The following is a 14,833-nucleotide window of genomic DNA, read 5'->3' as shown; positions in this document are numbered from 1 at the left end:
AGAGGTGTCTGTGCTGCCGAGCGTCCCACGGCTGGGTTCAGCTGGGGCCACTCTGCTTCTGTCAGCAAACAGAACAGCCCTACAGTGAGTTCCACGGCCTCTGCTGCCGTGTGGCTCCTAGGAACTCCTCAATAGTGTGCGTGGCCTGAGTTGGTCCCTGTGGCACAGTGCTGCCACAGCCGCTCAGAAGCTGGACAGTCACCTGCTCCATCAACAGAGCAGGCTGCAGGCTGCATGGACACTCACGAGCCCGAGAAGCTCCGGGCACCCCACCCAGGCCTGCCCATCTTCTCAGCAGTCCCACGGAGCAGGGCCCGACTCCCGTGTCACACAGGAGGAGACCAAGGCTCCAGGAAGACCACATGAGCAGGAACAGGGGAGCTGAGGCCAAGGTGGACAGACCCTCCCAGGAGCCACCTCAGGAGGGTGGACAGAGATCTCACTGTGACTGGGGCACACCTCCCAACTGGCCCTGCATAGGGGTTGCGCAAGCCTCCTAAGGGTGGGTTTGGAGTGGGCCCCACGTGGAGACCCAGAGCCCCGCGCCAGGAGGCAGAGGTGGCCTGTGCTGCCCCATCATTCCCACCACCCTGCCCAAAACCACCCGAATGGACAGAGGGGTCTCAGGGGGCAGAGCTCTGTCTTATGTTTCATGTTCCAGCTCCTGGTCCCAGGCCAACTGACGCACCTAGTAACCAGGTGACAACTGAACAAAAGCAGGTGACAGTCCCTCACTGGTCTCCTAGGCCACATGGGGAGCCAGGAGAGTCAGTGTGTGACATCCCCCATGGCCACAACGCCTGGGGTCCGGGTGGCTGAGGGTCCTGTGGACAGGCACAGTGCCCAGTGTTGCTGACGTGGCTGTTCGGCCCCAAAGCCCCTGGCTCCCTCCCACCAACCAAAGGCTTCGATTAGGCCACGCCCACCTCCCGCCTCCACACTCCACAGGAAAGAAACGGCAAAGCAGTTTGTATAATGGCTAAATGTCAACGCTAAGTCCACAGAGACAGGATGCTAGGAAATCCTGCTTTTCAGTGAACAGAGAAGAAAAAAAAAAAAACATGAAAAAATTTCTTAAACGCGAGCCACTGGGACCGAGCTACAAGTTAAAGATCAGACTCATCCCTTCCCTGTGACTCACGGCTCAGTCTGTCATAGCCATGGTGGTAAGGACTAAAGCGCACTCTGAGTGTCACAGGGTATCACTGGACGGGGCAAGCCTTCCGTCCCTGACTTGCATGAGCAATTCCGTCCTGCTTTGGGTCAAGGGCACAGTCCCCACCAGGAAGGGCAGAGAAAGGGGGCAATGGGCACCGGGGCCTGTGGACGGATTGCACTCGCTGCAGCCTTGAAGCCAGAGGTGGGCTACAGGCCACAGGCAGGGGCTGGCTGGCCGGGGCGGAGGGGCAGGTCTGGCCACCTTGGTGTGACAGTTTCGAGGAGGTTGCCCCGTTAAGAGCCAGCATTTATGGAGCCCTGCTGCATTTGAGGCCCTGTGCTGGGGATTCACCTGCCTGAGGCTCCTACCTAGGAGACAGTCCATGCCAAGACTCGGCTCTCCAAGGCCTACAGGTCCCCGTCCTCCAGGGCCCTCATCTGTGCAACCACTGAGGGATGTTTCTGGGAGCTGCCGACCCCCGGCTCGGACTGGAGACGGGAGACACAGCAAATCAGAGGTTGCCCTCAGCACGGCCGGGGCACCCAGGCCTGCCTGGTGGAGAGGTCAGGGCACAGACGGGGTCAAGCTGTGCTCCTGCCACTCACTAGCTGAGAGACATGGACCAGTGGGGGTGTCCCCTCTCTGGGATTGTTTCCTAATCTGCAAAACAGGGACAATGTTTGCACAGATGGAATTGCAGCCTGTGTGCCCCAGAGGCTCCAGGCACCCTCCTGTCACCAGAGTCACCAAGTGGGTGTCGATGTCAGACCACGGGCCTGGGGCCTGTACCAGGGCCTGGGGTGTGCCGAAGATGGCCCAGAATCCAACCTCAGGAAACTTCAGACCCACAGGAGACATTTAGACAGCTAATCACTCTGTGACCCCAGGACACCTGGGGCCATCGGGGGTATGCATGCCCTGTGGGCAGTGAGTCCATCCAGGACGGGGCGCACGAGGCTTCCAGAGTGGGAGCCACCTAGGCCCAGACTTGGCAGATGAGAAGGTTTTCCAAGGGGGAGAATGCTGGGGAGGGGTCCAACCTGGGCTCAGTAAGAAAGACAGCCGCAGACCAGCAGAGGACAGGTCCCAGGCCCCTGTAGAGTCCCTCCTGCCGTGGTAGGCAGCACCCCTCACTCTAGGACCCCCAATCTCTCTAGCCTGCCCAGGGCGGGAGGGATGTCTTGCACAGAACATTGGGTGGCCTGCGGGCACAACTTGCTGAATCTGGGGTGACAGAGTGCAAACACCACCTGCTATGTGAGGCAAAGAGGCACCAAGTCCCCAGCAGAGCCTCCGCCACAGCAGGTGCCCCCTAAGTGCTGGCTCTTAGTCATGGTAGGAGCCTCCTCGCCAGCCTATGCTGAGGGGGGAGGAGGAGCAGGTCGGCCCAAGAGGCAAGGGCAGTCTCTCCAGCACAAAGGAAGGTGACACTGCACTGTGGACAGACGGGACCACGGCGGCCAGGAAGCCCAGGCCTGGGAGGGCAGTGGGCACAGGGGCCGGGAGCCACCAGTGACAACCTGGGCGGGAGTCCTGCACCTTCCAGCCTCAGTCCCCCTGCAGGACACGGCTCCCACCTCCTCCACACCGCCGCTCCGCCCTGCGCAGTGGGGCTCCCTTCCCTGGGAGCAGCCAGAAGACCCCACCCTGGCCATGGCGGGCCCTGCAGGTGTTCCATCCCCCGTCCCTGGGGGGAAAGGCCAGGCTTGGGCTGTGTGTGGGAGGAGGAAAGAAATCCCCCAGAGAGAGGGCTGAAGCCAACACAGGCCACCAAGGAACAGGGACACAACTCCACCGGCCCTGCCCACCCACCTGGAGACCATGAGCTGCAGACCCCCTGCCCCTGCCCGTGCTTCTGAAGGCACCACGCCAGGTGCCCCAGCCAGCCTGGGGCCACAGGAGGCCCACAGCCACCAGCTCCCTGGAGTCCCACAGGAGAAGACCTGGGAGGAGGCCCACTGCACCCCTGGGCCAACACCCAGGCCAGACTCTGGACCGGCCAGTGACCTTCTAGAAGGCAGGCTGCGCGAGTTAGGGCCGCCCATCCCCCAGAGCCCCCCAGATGGCCACAGGATGCTCAGGCAGGAGGACCACCACACCAGGCAGGCCAGCCCAGGGCCCGCTCCTAGACACCAGGCCTCCCTCCCTGGCCCCTTACTCAGCCAGCTCCTCCAGGCTGCGGTAGACGTCATCGTCACTCTCTGCAGTCTCCTCGGAGGGGAAAGGCCTGCGGAGAGAAGGTAAGGATGAGGACACAGCTCTCCCGGGCCCTGTCCCCTGAGAGACCACACTGCGGCCTGGTGCTGCAGACACAGCAACCGCTGGGGTCTAATGGGGGTGCTGAGGGCAGAGTCCTGGGGCGCGGACGGCCGCCCTCGCTGACCCCCGGCATCCTGCTGCCAGTGGGTGGCTGGGCCAACCCTGTCCCCATGCTGCCCTCACACTCCTGGAGGTCCTGGAAACTGGGTATGGGACTTCCTGGGCACCTCATGGTGTGACGCAGGGTGGGCAGGCGGCCAGCCCAGGTCACCCAGGACAGGACACAGAAGGAAGGTCAGGGGTGCTGCCTGTCACCTCCACTCTGCAGAGCCTGAGGATGGTGGCTCTCACCAACACCCTCCCCAGGGCTCCTGGGAGACATCTCATCGCCACATCCCGTGTCCAGCTGAAAAGGCCACTCCAGGCACCGGCTGCCTGCAGGAGCAAGGGTCCTCACCCAGGGGAGGAGCCACAGCCCTCGGGGCCGGGGTGGAGAACACCAGCCCAGAACGTGCTCTGGCCTACTGACCATTCTGAGCTAAAAGAAACTGAGAACCAGCCGAGGGGGAGAGCTCCCCACTCCCCAGGTGAGCCAGCTCGGGGGAGAGTGCCACCAGCGAGGGGCTGCACGGGGGAGAGCAGCTCGAGACCCACTGGCCCTCCAGGCTCACCGGCCCCCACTTCTGAAGCTCAGGGTGGCCTACATGCTCCGTCACCGGGCCCTTCTCTGAGTCCCACATTTTTACAGGACTCTCGTGCACACGCATATAACTGTTCTTCTCCAGCCTGTGTCAATGTCACCCAGACCAGCCACAGGGCCGAGAAGGGGGAGGGGGAGGCTGCGGCTCCTCCGGGCAACCCCAGGCACCACCCTGCTCTCAGTCCTCTGCACAAGCTGGGCAGGCCCCACCTCCCACAGCAGCCAGGAAGAGGCCACAGGGGACAGCGGGCACAGGCAGAAGCCAGGAGGCGGAGGCCGCAGCTCCTTCAGGACAGGTCAGTCAGCCCCTCTCTGGAGGAGCAGAAATGCCCTTTAATCAAACCAAACGTCTCCCTGCAGCCCCGGGCACAGCCTCTGAGCTCCCTGGAAAGCTGCTGCCCAGGAAACTGGGAGCCCACGGGAGCTGGCCCGCCCAGGTACCAGCAGGGACTTCTTCCCAGCCTGGGGTCAAGCTGACATTTGCCCAGCACGGGACTGGCAGGGATGGACAGCACCTCCTGGAGGCCCCGCCGGCAAGGAGAACTGTGCAGGGCCCACTGGGCTGGGGCTGAAGGCTGGGTCCAGCCTGTCCTGTCACAGACCTGCTTGCACCTGGCCTAGGTCTGAGGTCACCAAGACAGATCCGCCAGGCCACTGTCCTTGTCGCCCACCCTGTGGCTTGGTGGCAGTGGGGTCCGGCTTGGCCCCTGCCTGGTGGGCTCCACCTCCCCTGCCCAGCTTCCTCCCTCAGGATGAAGGAAGCACCCAGGGCTTGGTGCCATCAGACCCAGGGCAGAGCCGGCCACCACCATTCCCAGGCCACCAGCAGGAGGCTTCCTGCTGCCTCAGCCCTCTGGCAGCCAGGAAACCCGGCAAGACCCCTTTCTCCCCACGAGGCCCAGACCCCACACAGCGGGGTGGTGGAGCCTGGGACGGAGGAGCCAGGGCCGAGGAGCCAGGGGCTGGTGGCCCGACCGCTACAAGAGCACACAGGCGACGGCCGCGGAGCACAGGCAAAGCTGGCCAGGCTGGGGCGCAGCAGCGGCCCCAGAGCCAGAGCGCGAGTTCCCCGTCCACCAGCGCAGACTGTCCCCTTCCTGCCACCCTCGCTAGGAGGACCCTCGGCCCCCAGTCATCACCTCAGCCATTTCTACTCTTTTCAGCTTTTTAAAAATTTCTTCCTAATGCATGAAAACAAAGCTGTGTGTGGTTATGGGGGACCACGCTGCGTTCTGCCACACTTTCCACGCGCTTCTCGCGATAATAAGGAAAAATTACCAAAATTCTCGCTTACTGTAGGACGAGTTTTACCTGCACGTGGAGAACCTCGGAACCCACTCCTCTCCTAGGAGCGTGGTGCATGAGGGTGCAGAGAGAGGGACAGGAGCGCTGGGCGGGGTGGCAGGGGCGGGGGGGAGGGTGCACACCTCCCACGGCGCTGCGAGGACTGCATCTGGTTCAAACACCAACACAGGAGGGTGGGCCAGAGATTTGAGGAGACAGCGCAGCCGCTACCCCTGAAGAGCAGGATGGGCACAGGCAGCCACTCGGAGACCCATTTCTGGAAGCCACCTGCTAAGTGGTCGAAGGAAGCAGCTGGCTCCGTGGGACGGCACAGGCCCTGCGAGGCCCCAGCCAGCATCCCATGCTGCAGCCCGCGGTCGCACCCAGGGCTCCCTCTCCCAGACTCAGCCTTCGGGTGAGACCCGCCTGCCCGGCCAGGTGGGCTGAGCCGGAGGCAGGGAGCACAAGAGAGGCTTCAGGCTAGGTGAGGTTCTCTACCCGCTGTGTGAGCTCAGATTAGACACTTAACTTCTCTGACTGCTTCCCCTGGAAAATGGAGACTGTGGCACCCTCTCTGGAGCTGCCGTGAAGAGGAGCAGGACTGGCAGGATGTTCTGCACCCAGCAAGACCCAGAGCGGAGCTGTCCTGTCATCCCAGCCCTGTCCTCGCGGGCCACCTTCCACTGCCCAACAGGGCTCAGGGGGGCCTTCAAGCCGTGCCGACACAGCGTCTCGTTTCCTGACAGACCACTCTGCACCCCCTAAGACAAGACTCGAGAGGAATTTCACGTCCGTGGTCTCCGCTGGCGATGGTGCAGGCAGGATCCTCCCCTCTCCCTGCTCTCCCCCTTCAGTGTCTGGGCTCAGCCCTCCTGTCCTGTCCTGTCCTGTCCTGTCCTGTCCTGTCCTTGGTCTCCCTACCCCTGAGATAACAGCTGGAGTCAGAAGAAGGCGCTGCCACCGCGAAGCCTCGGCCACTTCTCTCCCAGCTCCACTCTTTGGGGCCACAAAGCCCCTTGAGCGGAGCTCCAAATCCAATTAATTCCTGCCACCGCCAAACAAAGGCGGGCCATGGTGGCGGGAAAGATCCCCTGGGGACGGGAGGGCTCGGTGGGGGATGGCTTCAAGACAGGGGGTGGGGGGCCTGCCAGCCTCCCGCAGTCTCCACAGCCCCCCCGGCTCTGCCCGAGCCCGCCCTCCCCACACCACGTCCAGCACCCCTCAAGGCTCAGTGCCAACCCGCCTCACAGGGGACTGACCACTCTCTTGGCCTAGGTCCACCTCGTTCAGCACTGGGCCCTGGAATGCACACTGCTGAACCCCCCCCCCTGGGGGCCAGCAGCAGCCCCTCCCCGAGCAGCCCACCACAGGACACCCCCAGGCTTCCTCAGCACCCCCACCCTCCCGAGGGCCTCTCTCCAAAGTCGGCCTCCGCCCCAGCTGCTGTGGCCATGTCTGCACAGGACAATCAGTCTCAGTGCCACCCAGAGGACAACAACCTGAAGAAAGGACAGCTAAGGACACTTGGGGCCAAACCCAAAGGCAGAAGAGAGGGAGCAGGACCCCCGTGCCCAGGAACTGCACCGCCCCTCCCTCAGGTGTTCGCAGAGCGCCTCCTCCAGCTGACCACAGCTGCTGCTCATGGCTTCAGGGAGCGGGAACAGGGCCGCTCTGGCTGGGGGTCAACACTGAGCTCTGGCCCTGCCCTCAGGACTCCTTCGGCCCTGCTCTGAACAGTGGCCTCTGCCAAATGCCCCACGGGCAGCTGACGGGGAAGGACCCCAGGGCTGGAAGGGTGGCTCTGGGGCTCCTGGACAGAGGGTGGGGAACAGGGCCGGGCCCTCAGCGGGCAACAGGACGGTTGGGCTGCTTCCTGGGAAGCCCCAGGGAGCTTGCTGGAGGTCAGATCTGGTTTTTGAAACAAGCTTGGAGGCCAAGGCGAGAACCCCAACCCAGTGCCTTCCCCAGAGGCGGGTCCAGTGCCAGAGCTGCAGCTGGGGGCTGGTCAGCTTCACGCCCCAGTGTGCCTGGGTGGGGCCAGGGGCCACGAGGGTGGGCTTCCACAGCAAGCACGATCTGCACGTGGCGCCGAGGACATGAAGGACAGCTTGGGCTGCGGGTGCTGCTCACGCCACCTGAGCCCCAAGCCCCCATCTGATCCTTTCATCTCTTCAAAACCAGCCAGGGAGCAGCGCTGGGCTCCCTGACCCCATCTGGCAGTGGCCTTCCTGCATTATTAAATCTAATCCTGCGCCCCAGGGCCAGGCCGGCTTCCTGGGGATTCCTCCACCCAGAGCAGGGACCCCCCTCTCAGCTCTGAACACACAAATCCGCAGGGCAGGTGCACCCTCAGGAGCGGGGCCACGCCCACAGCTCCATCCCACCCCCTGGACACTGAGCACGGGGAGAAGCTTGCTCCCTGGGAGGTGCCAGCAGGCAGGGCACCTGGCACAAACGCTGGCCAAGCCCATCTGGCCTGGGCTTCCCCGGCTGGGGAACGGGAGCAGGTAGTACCCTGTTTAGCCCCCGCCCTTGGCCAGCACCCCACGCCCACTGAGCACCCAGCCCCACATCCCACGGTCCCCAGCTCCCAGTCAGCGCTGGCAGGACACCTGGCTGCTTCCCTCGAAATTGCCAAGTGCCCCCCAGCCCGGGGAGCTCCTCTGCCCTACTGGGGTCAGACGAGTCCGCTCGTCCCTGAACCCACCACCCCAGGGACTGTTTTCTCCCATGATACATCTGAAAAAGAACATGACCTGAAATAAATACCCTAGTTCCAGAAGGTTCTGAAGCTCTGGGCAGTGCTTGGCTCTGCCGCAGCTGAGCTCCTCCAGGACTCGCGGTCTGTTCCGTGGTCTAGGGGCATTTCAGGCGGAAGTCACCCGCCCATGGGAAACCTCGCCGCCGCCTCCTGCATCTGGCCTGTTCAGGAGACGTGGCTCCCGCAGCCCCACGGGCCATCTCCAAGGGTGTTCACAGCCACAGCAGAGCAGCCCACAGATGCCCCGTCCTCCCGGGCCTGGCCCAGTGCCAGCCAAGACCAGGGATGGGGCAGAGCCTGGTTTGCATCCTGGAGGATGAGACAGCTCATTAGGCCCAGGAGGATGCCCCATGGGCCCTAGTGTGCCCAGCTCCAGCCCTGGCCCGCCTGGAGGGACCAAAGCTCCTGGCCACCTGGGCCTGAGGGGTTTCTTGGGATTAGGGACTGTCAGTGCTGAAGTGGGGACAAGGTGGCCACCCAGACCCGCATGTGGTAGGCAACTCTGCCTGAAACCCTGGTGTGACACTGTGGGGGGGCCCTGGCTGCCCCCCACTCCCTACCCGAGTCTAGCCTTGGAATCACGCTGGGGCAGGGGTGGCACCAGGCCATCCCAGGGCTCAGGAATACCTCACCCAGGTAAGAAGGCCACAGGACAGGAGTCCTCTGAGAAGCAGAGGCCAGTGAGGGGGGCTGGCCCGGAGACCCCCACCCAGGGCAGTGGAACTGGGTGACAGGCCCCTCTGGCACTGCATGGGGGGAGGAGCGGAGGTCCGCAAACTTGAAAGGCACATCAGAAGCTGCAGCCCCAGGACCCACAGCCCCTTCAGTTATTCAAGAGGCACCTGGTGCCGCCTTCTAACCTGCGGGAGGCCTTGAGACCTGGGGTTGTTTACTAAAAACCGTTCTCCCGGTGAACAGCCCCAAATATCAGAGCCAGCCAGGGACGGATCTCGAGTCCCGCTCCAGTGACACCCATCCAGGTGGACACCAGTGCAGGAGCACCACACCCCCCCAGTGTACCTGTGTTAGAGATGAGCAGAACTGTCCCCTGCCCTGAAGGTACAGTGCGGCTGAGGGCACAGGGACAGGCACAGAGAGCACTAGTTGGGAGGGGGCCGTCTGGGCTGGGAAACAGGAAGGGCCTCTCCAGGGAGACGCCAGGAGGAGGCAGGAGCGGGCCTGGGCAGCCGTCTCGTTTTGAACTGAGGTCCAGGGTGAGAGCAGAGAGGCTGGGGTGTGACCCCAGGGGGAGCCTGGCCTGTGCATTTGGTGGGGACCTGAGCCCAGCCCCAGCTGACACATAGGTTAGATGGCGACAGACCACCTGCCTCTCGGTGACGGTGAAGGGGGGATGGTGTACAGGAGGGGCTGGAGGAGCAGTGAGGGCAGGAGGGGGGGAGGCCTGAGTGTGGGCTGGGACAGGTGGGAAGGTGGACCCTGACGTCTGCCCTGGCAGTCCCCGTGGGAGTGAGGGAGCCCTGGGGACCCAAGCCCACACCAGAGCCACGGCAGAGAGCCCCGGCGTGACCCCAAGCCCAGCACGGCTGTTTCCGGATTCCCACAAGGCAGAGGAGACCTGCTGACCTCGTGGGAAGGCAGAATTGCCCCCGCAGGGGGCACAGGCAGAGGCCCTTGGACACTGGAGGAAAGTGCTGCTGGCCGCTGGAGGTCACACGGGCTTTGGTCTCCCCAACAGGCATCCTGGGAGGCGCCTGTGGGCAGCAGCAAGGGCAAAGGCACTGGGTCCCAGCCCTCTGCCACTGTGCCTTCACTGCCTCGCTGCCGTGCCCTCTTCCCGGGGATGCCTGCCTGCCGTGGCCTCTTCCTGGGGACTCCTGCCTGCCGTGGCCTCTTCCCGGGGACTCCTGCCTGCCGTGCCCTCTTCCCGGGGAAGCCTGCCTGCTGGGTCAGAAAACCCCACCCGCATCCTACCTGGATGAACACTTAGGACGTGTCCAGGGGAACAGGCGGCTCTGGGGCATGACCCACATGACGGGGGAGGGACAGGCCAGCAGGGAGACTGCAGCGCACGGCCTGCAGAGCCCCGCCAAGGACACAGCCTCTCTCCCAGCCAGCCGCCAGGCCTCTGGCGTCCTGTTTCTGCAAACATGCTGCAGCACAGTCCCTGCCCCAGGCAGGACCTGGACCACCCACGTTCTGGTTCCTGATGGGCCGGCACCCCCAGACGTCCTCTTGGCCTGGGCCTGGGGAGCCGGCACTGAGCTAGGCAGAGGAATCACTGGGACAGAGAGATGGCAGGTCCCGCCCGCGGAAGGACACAGGCTGAGGTTTGAGCCTGCCCGAGGCTCCCAACCACGGATAGGACAGAGACCCAGTCTCCCAACCCACAGCTGGGCACCTCCAGGTCCAGCGGTGCCTCCACAGCCCCAAACTGCTCCAGGTCCAGGTGGCCCTGGCGGGGCAGCTGTGAGTCTTGCTCTGAAGATGGGACACCCAGCACCACTGGAAACGGATACCCTTTCTCCTCAGGGCCACGCAGTTCCCTCCCGGGGATGACCCTCGGCCCAATGGAGGTCTGTCCTCCCAGCACAGGGAGAGCCTGGTGGCCTTGTGACAGCCCCCAGAGTGTCAGGAGAGCTCAACGTGACTGAGGCCTGGAGAGCACTGCAGCTCAGGACCCGCAACCCGGGGCCAGGAGAGGCCGCCACCCGCACTCCTGCAGACAGAGCTGGCCAAGCAGGCAGGACCAGTGGGGAGGTCCTGTGCGACCTCTGAGCAGCGGGGGCTGGGGTGACGGAACAGCTGGAGGCCCTCTGGTCCCCTCCTCCAATTTCCTGCAGACTTGCTGGGAAACGAAGGGTCAGCCTCGTGGCCTCGGCCTTGGCTGGCCTCCTAGACCCAGAGACCTCTCCCTTAGGGGACAGCTGCCACGGGGACAGTGAACTCAGAGCCTGGCCCCTCTGAGCACCACAGGCATCACTAATGGGTCAGCCGCACTCCAGTGACTATAGAAGAAGCAGGAAGCCAATCCTGGGAAGGGCGGTCAGCCTCCCCGGTCAGCTTCCCAGAGAGAGCTGGCCAGCCCTCCATCGCCACAGCGATGGCAGCGACGGCACCGAGTCCCAGGCATCTGGTTAAGCTGATCCACAGATGCCAGCCTCTGCCCAGTCAGAGTATGGGGCCAGGGGCGGGGACAGGTGTACCCACCTGGCTGAAGGGGCCCCAGTCACTCTTGTCTTCCCTGCGTTCACGAGCGAGAGCAGGACGTGGCCAACACGGGCCCTCCTGTCTCCTCCCAGAAGGCATGCCAAGCCGGAGAAGCGGCAGAGTTGTCCAAGGAGACCGTCCAGGAAGGGGCAGAGCTGCTCCTGCTGCCCATCAGCCCTGACTCCCCCCTGGGCGCCAAGCCACCCCTCACTTCCCCAGCCTCCGCTCTGGAGGCCCTACAGGCCACAGGGGCCAGGAGGGCTTTGGACAAAGCCTCAGAGGCCACGGCTGGAGGCTCCCAGGCCCCCACCCCACGAAGGGGAGACTGCCACTGCCTCCCTCCTGTCGCCAGGTCTTGGCTCCACACCTCCTGGGACACCAAGCACACACCTGGGAGTGGCTTGTCACCCCACCCTGCGACTCGTCTCCCCCGGAACCCAGGGCCTCAGAGCAGCTGCACACAGTAGGTGCACATGACTGGCTGACAGGCTGGGACAGGGTTCCCAGGGGCCTCTATGCGCTGGATCTGGCTGGATGAAGCCTGTGAGGGGACAGGGAGGGCCCGGCTCTCCCAAGGTCCACTGAGGGGATGCCCAGCTCGGAAGCTCAGCACGCAGAAGTGGGTCTCGGCCCTTCTGGAGAGCAGCAGCCCTGGGCCCTGGGCAGCCCAGGAGGGCGGGGTCAGGCTGGCAACTGTTTCTTCACAGTGCCCTGGTGGCTGAAGTGCCCTGGTGGGCTGTAGTGCCCTGGTGGGTTGCAGTGACCTGGTGGGCTGCAGTGCCCTGGTGGGTTGCAGTGCCCTGGTGGGCTGCGGTGCCGTGTGGGCTGTAGTGCCCTGGTGGGCTGCGGTGCCCTGGTAGGATGCGGTGCCCTGGTGGCTGCGGTGTCATGTGGGCTGCAGTGCCCTGGTGGGCTGCGGTGCCATGTAGGCCCTGGTGGGCTGTAGTGCCCTGGTGGGCTGTGGTGCCGTGTGGGCTGTAGTGCCCTGGTGGGCTGCGGTGCCCTGGTAGGATGCGGTGCCCTGGTGGGCTGCGGTGCCATGTAGGCTGCAGTGCCCTGGTGGGCTGCGGTGCCATGTAGGCCCTGGTGGGCTGTAGTGCCCTGGTGGGCTGCGGTGCCCTGGTGGCTGCAGTGCCCTGGTGGGCTGAAGCCTTGGGCTTCAATCAGAACAGGGTGGGCCACGGCCCTGACCTCCTGAGACCCCCAGCTCCTTCCCGACCCTCTTGCTTCCCAAACTGGGAAGACACCGGCCTCCCCCGGCTCAGGGAATAGGGGTCCAAGGACCCAAAAGGAGAAAATCCAGCTTCCCACAGCCACCAACCCCATCAGGACCAGGGCCAAGCCAGCACTGTGCCACAGCCACTAGCAGCTCCACACTGTGGACAGCGAGACTCAGGTGCTTGGCAGCCTTCCCGACAACAGCCCCAGAGGGGAAGCAGAGCCTCTCCTGCCCCCAGGGTCAGTATGAGGCCAGCGTCCCCAGCCCCCAAGGCTTGTCCTGACAGGACCTGAGCTGGAAGGGCCCAGAGACACCTGGGCCACAGGCTGCACCCGGGCCAACCCAGGAGTCCCAGTGTCACCCAGATGGGCAGCCCTGGATCAGAAGTGTCCTCTCCTCAGCTGCCACCTCTGCAGGTCACAGTGGTCATCGGGGAGCTCATGCTGGGTAGCACACAGCCCCGGGCAAGTCTGTGACCAAAGGAAGAGGGCAGGGCGGCTCTGGGTGGCCCACCACCAGGTGTGGGGCAAAGTGACAGGCCGTGGCGTGGCCTGCCCGCACGACAGTGAGGGAGTCTCAACATAATTCTCAGTTTTCTTTCTATAAGGTCCAAAACAACCAAGATGAGCCAGAACTGCGTCTCAGTGTTGTGGTGGCTGCGGCTGGCCGTCTTGTTTCACAGTCCTGGGGCCGAGCCCAGGCCTCCCGCACGAGGCGGGTCCTCCACCAAGGGACCGCCCCAGCCCTCGGGCAGGAAGTGGGAAACCTGAAGTTCAGGACAGCGGTCACCTCCTGAAGGGGCCGGGGAAGGACCGAGCGCGGGGCTGGGTGGGCATTTCCTTCCTGATCCAGAGCCACAGCGTGCCCGCGCCTGAGTAGCCTGGCTGGCTCTCGGTGTCACAGATAACGACGAGTTAAACAGATGAGCCTGCAGAACAGAGGAGGGAAGCTGGCCACGGAACGTGGACAGAGGGGACACGCAGGAACTTGCTGGCGGAGGCTGCGGGGCCAGCTGGAGGCTATCCAGCAGCGAGCGCCAGGCCCCAGTGACAGAGAAGGGACTCAGTCGACCCCCAGCTGACGTCTGGCCTGTCATGAGCCAGACCCGGCTGGCTGCTGAGTCAGCGGGACTCAGGGCCATTTGTTGCCCTCATAGAACAGGGTCCACCTGACCAACAGAAGCAGCACACATGCAGAGGGGGGTGGCAGGTGATGGCCACGGGTGGCAACGTGACATTCAGTCTACTACACGAGACCTTCCGGTGACAAGGTGAGCTGACCCTAGTAGGAGTGGTGGGCAGGGGCTGCGGAGAGCTGTGGGGGGCAGCCGTCTGCCAACCTGCACCCAGGCCACACCCCAAGCCACAGGCAGTGCCAGGATGCCACCTGTGAGGACTTCTAATGACCTCACAAATCCCAGCGCAAGACGCAGCAGGTCTTCTTGGCTCTGAAGAGGAGCCAGCAAGGGCACCGGCTGCCCAGGTGAGTCTGCGGTGGACACGGGTGCGGGGTGGCTCATCTCTCTGCCTGTTGCAGAGTGAGACCACCTTCCCTCCCAGAGGAAAGCACAGGGGTGGGCACTGGGCTTCAGTGTCAGTGACCAGGCACAGGGGCAGTTCTACCACCCTGAAGGGTGACTCTGCTGAGGAACGAGGTGGTCACTATCCTTGGAGGTTCACCCTACTGTCCCTCCAAGCCAGAAGTAGGGATCCTGGAGCCCCCACACCTTTCTCTCCAACACCGGCTGCCTCGTGGGCACCCAGGGATGGGGCAGCACTGGGCTAGAATTCACCAGGGTGTTGACTGGCCTCCAGAACCCTGACCCTAACCCCAGGCATGCTAGGGGCTGGCCACCATCAAGGGACCCTCCCTAGAGGTCACTACTCAGCAAAACCCTTGGGCCTGCTCTCCAGGTTGCCTGGAGCCACCAGAGTCCAGGACCATGGCCAGGAGGCCGAGCCTGAGTCCCAGGGGTGGCAGGCCCACTCCTGCAGCTCCAGGGAGGGCGGCTCCTGCCTCCTCTGGTTGCTGGTGGCCCCCGGCACCCCTGGCCAGGGCTGCTGACTGGTGGGAATGGTGGCCCTCCACCCCTGACACCAGGTTGCCCTGGCCTGTGTCCCTCCTCTGTGCATCTCCTGAAAGGACACTATCTTTGGACTTAGGTCCGCCGGTCACCCAGGAAGATCTGACCTACCATCTGATTGTCTCTGTAGAGGCCCTTTTCCCAACAAGAACCCACTCAGTTTCCAGGGGACGTGGGGGGCCACCACCCACCCCCTACAC

General features: G+C 64.0%; 1 protein-coding gene across 10 annotated transcripts in view; it reads right to left on the bottom strand.

Annotated features, from left to right (window-relative positions):
• The window catches only part of Vav2 (vav guanine nucleotide exchange factor 2), a 123,719-nt gene that overhangs the window by 50,854 nt on the left and 58,032 nt on the right, over positions 1-14,833 (bottom strand). For all 10 annotated transcript variants that reach the window (XM_048813381.1, XM_048813376.1, XM_048813373.1 and 7 more), the window contains one exon: positions 3,318-3,386. In XM_048813381.1, the coding sequence (XP_048669338.1) occupies positions 3,318-3,386 (69 nt within the window). The remainder of the gene's footprint in view (positions 1-3,317; positions 3,387-14,833) is intronic.

This window comes from Marmota marmota, unplaced genomic scaffold (assembly GCF_001458135.2).
Source record: "Marmota marmota marmota unplaced genomic scaffold, marMar, whole genome shotgun sequence".
In the NCBI taxonomy this organism is placed as follows: domain Eukaryota; kingdom Metazoa; phylum Chordata; class Mammalia; order Rodentia; family Sciuridae; genus Marmota; species Marmota marmota.
The sequence above is the reverse complement of the archived record's forward strand: the minus strand, read 5'-3'. Positions and strand labels throughout refer to the sequence as shown.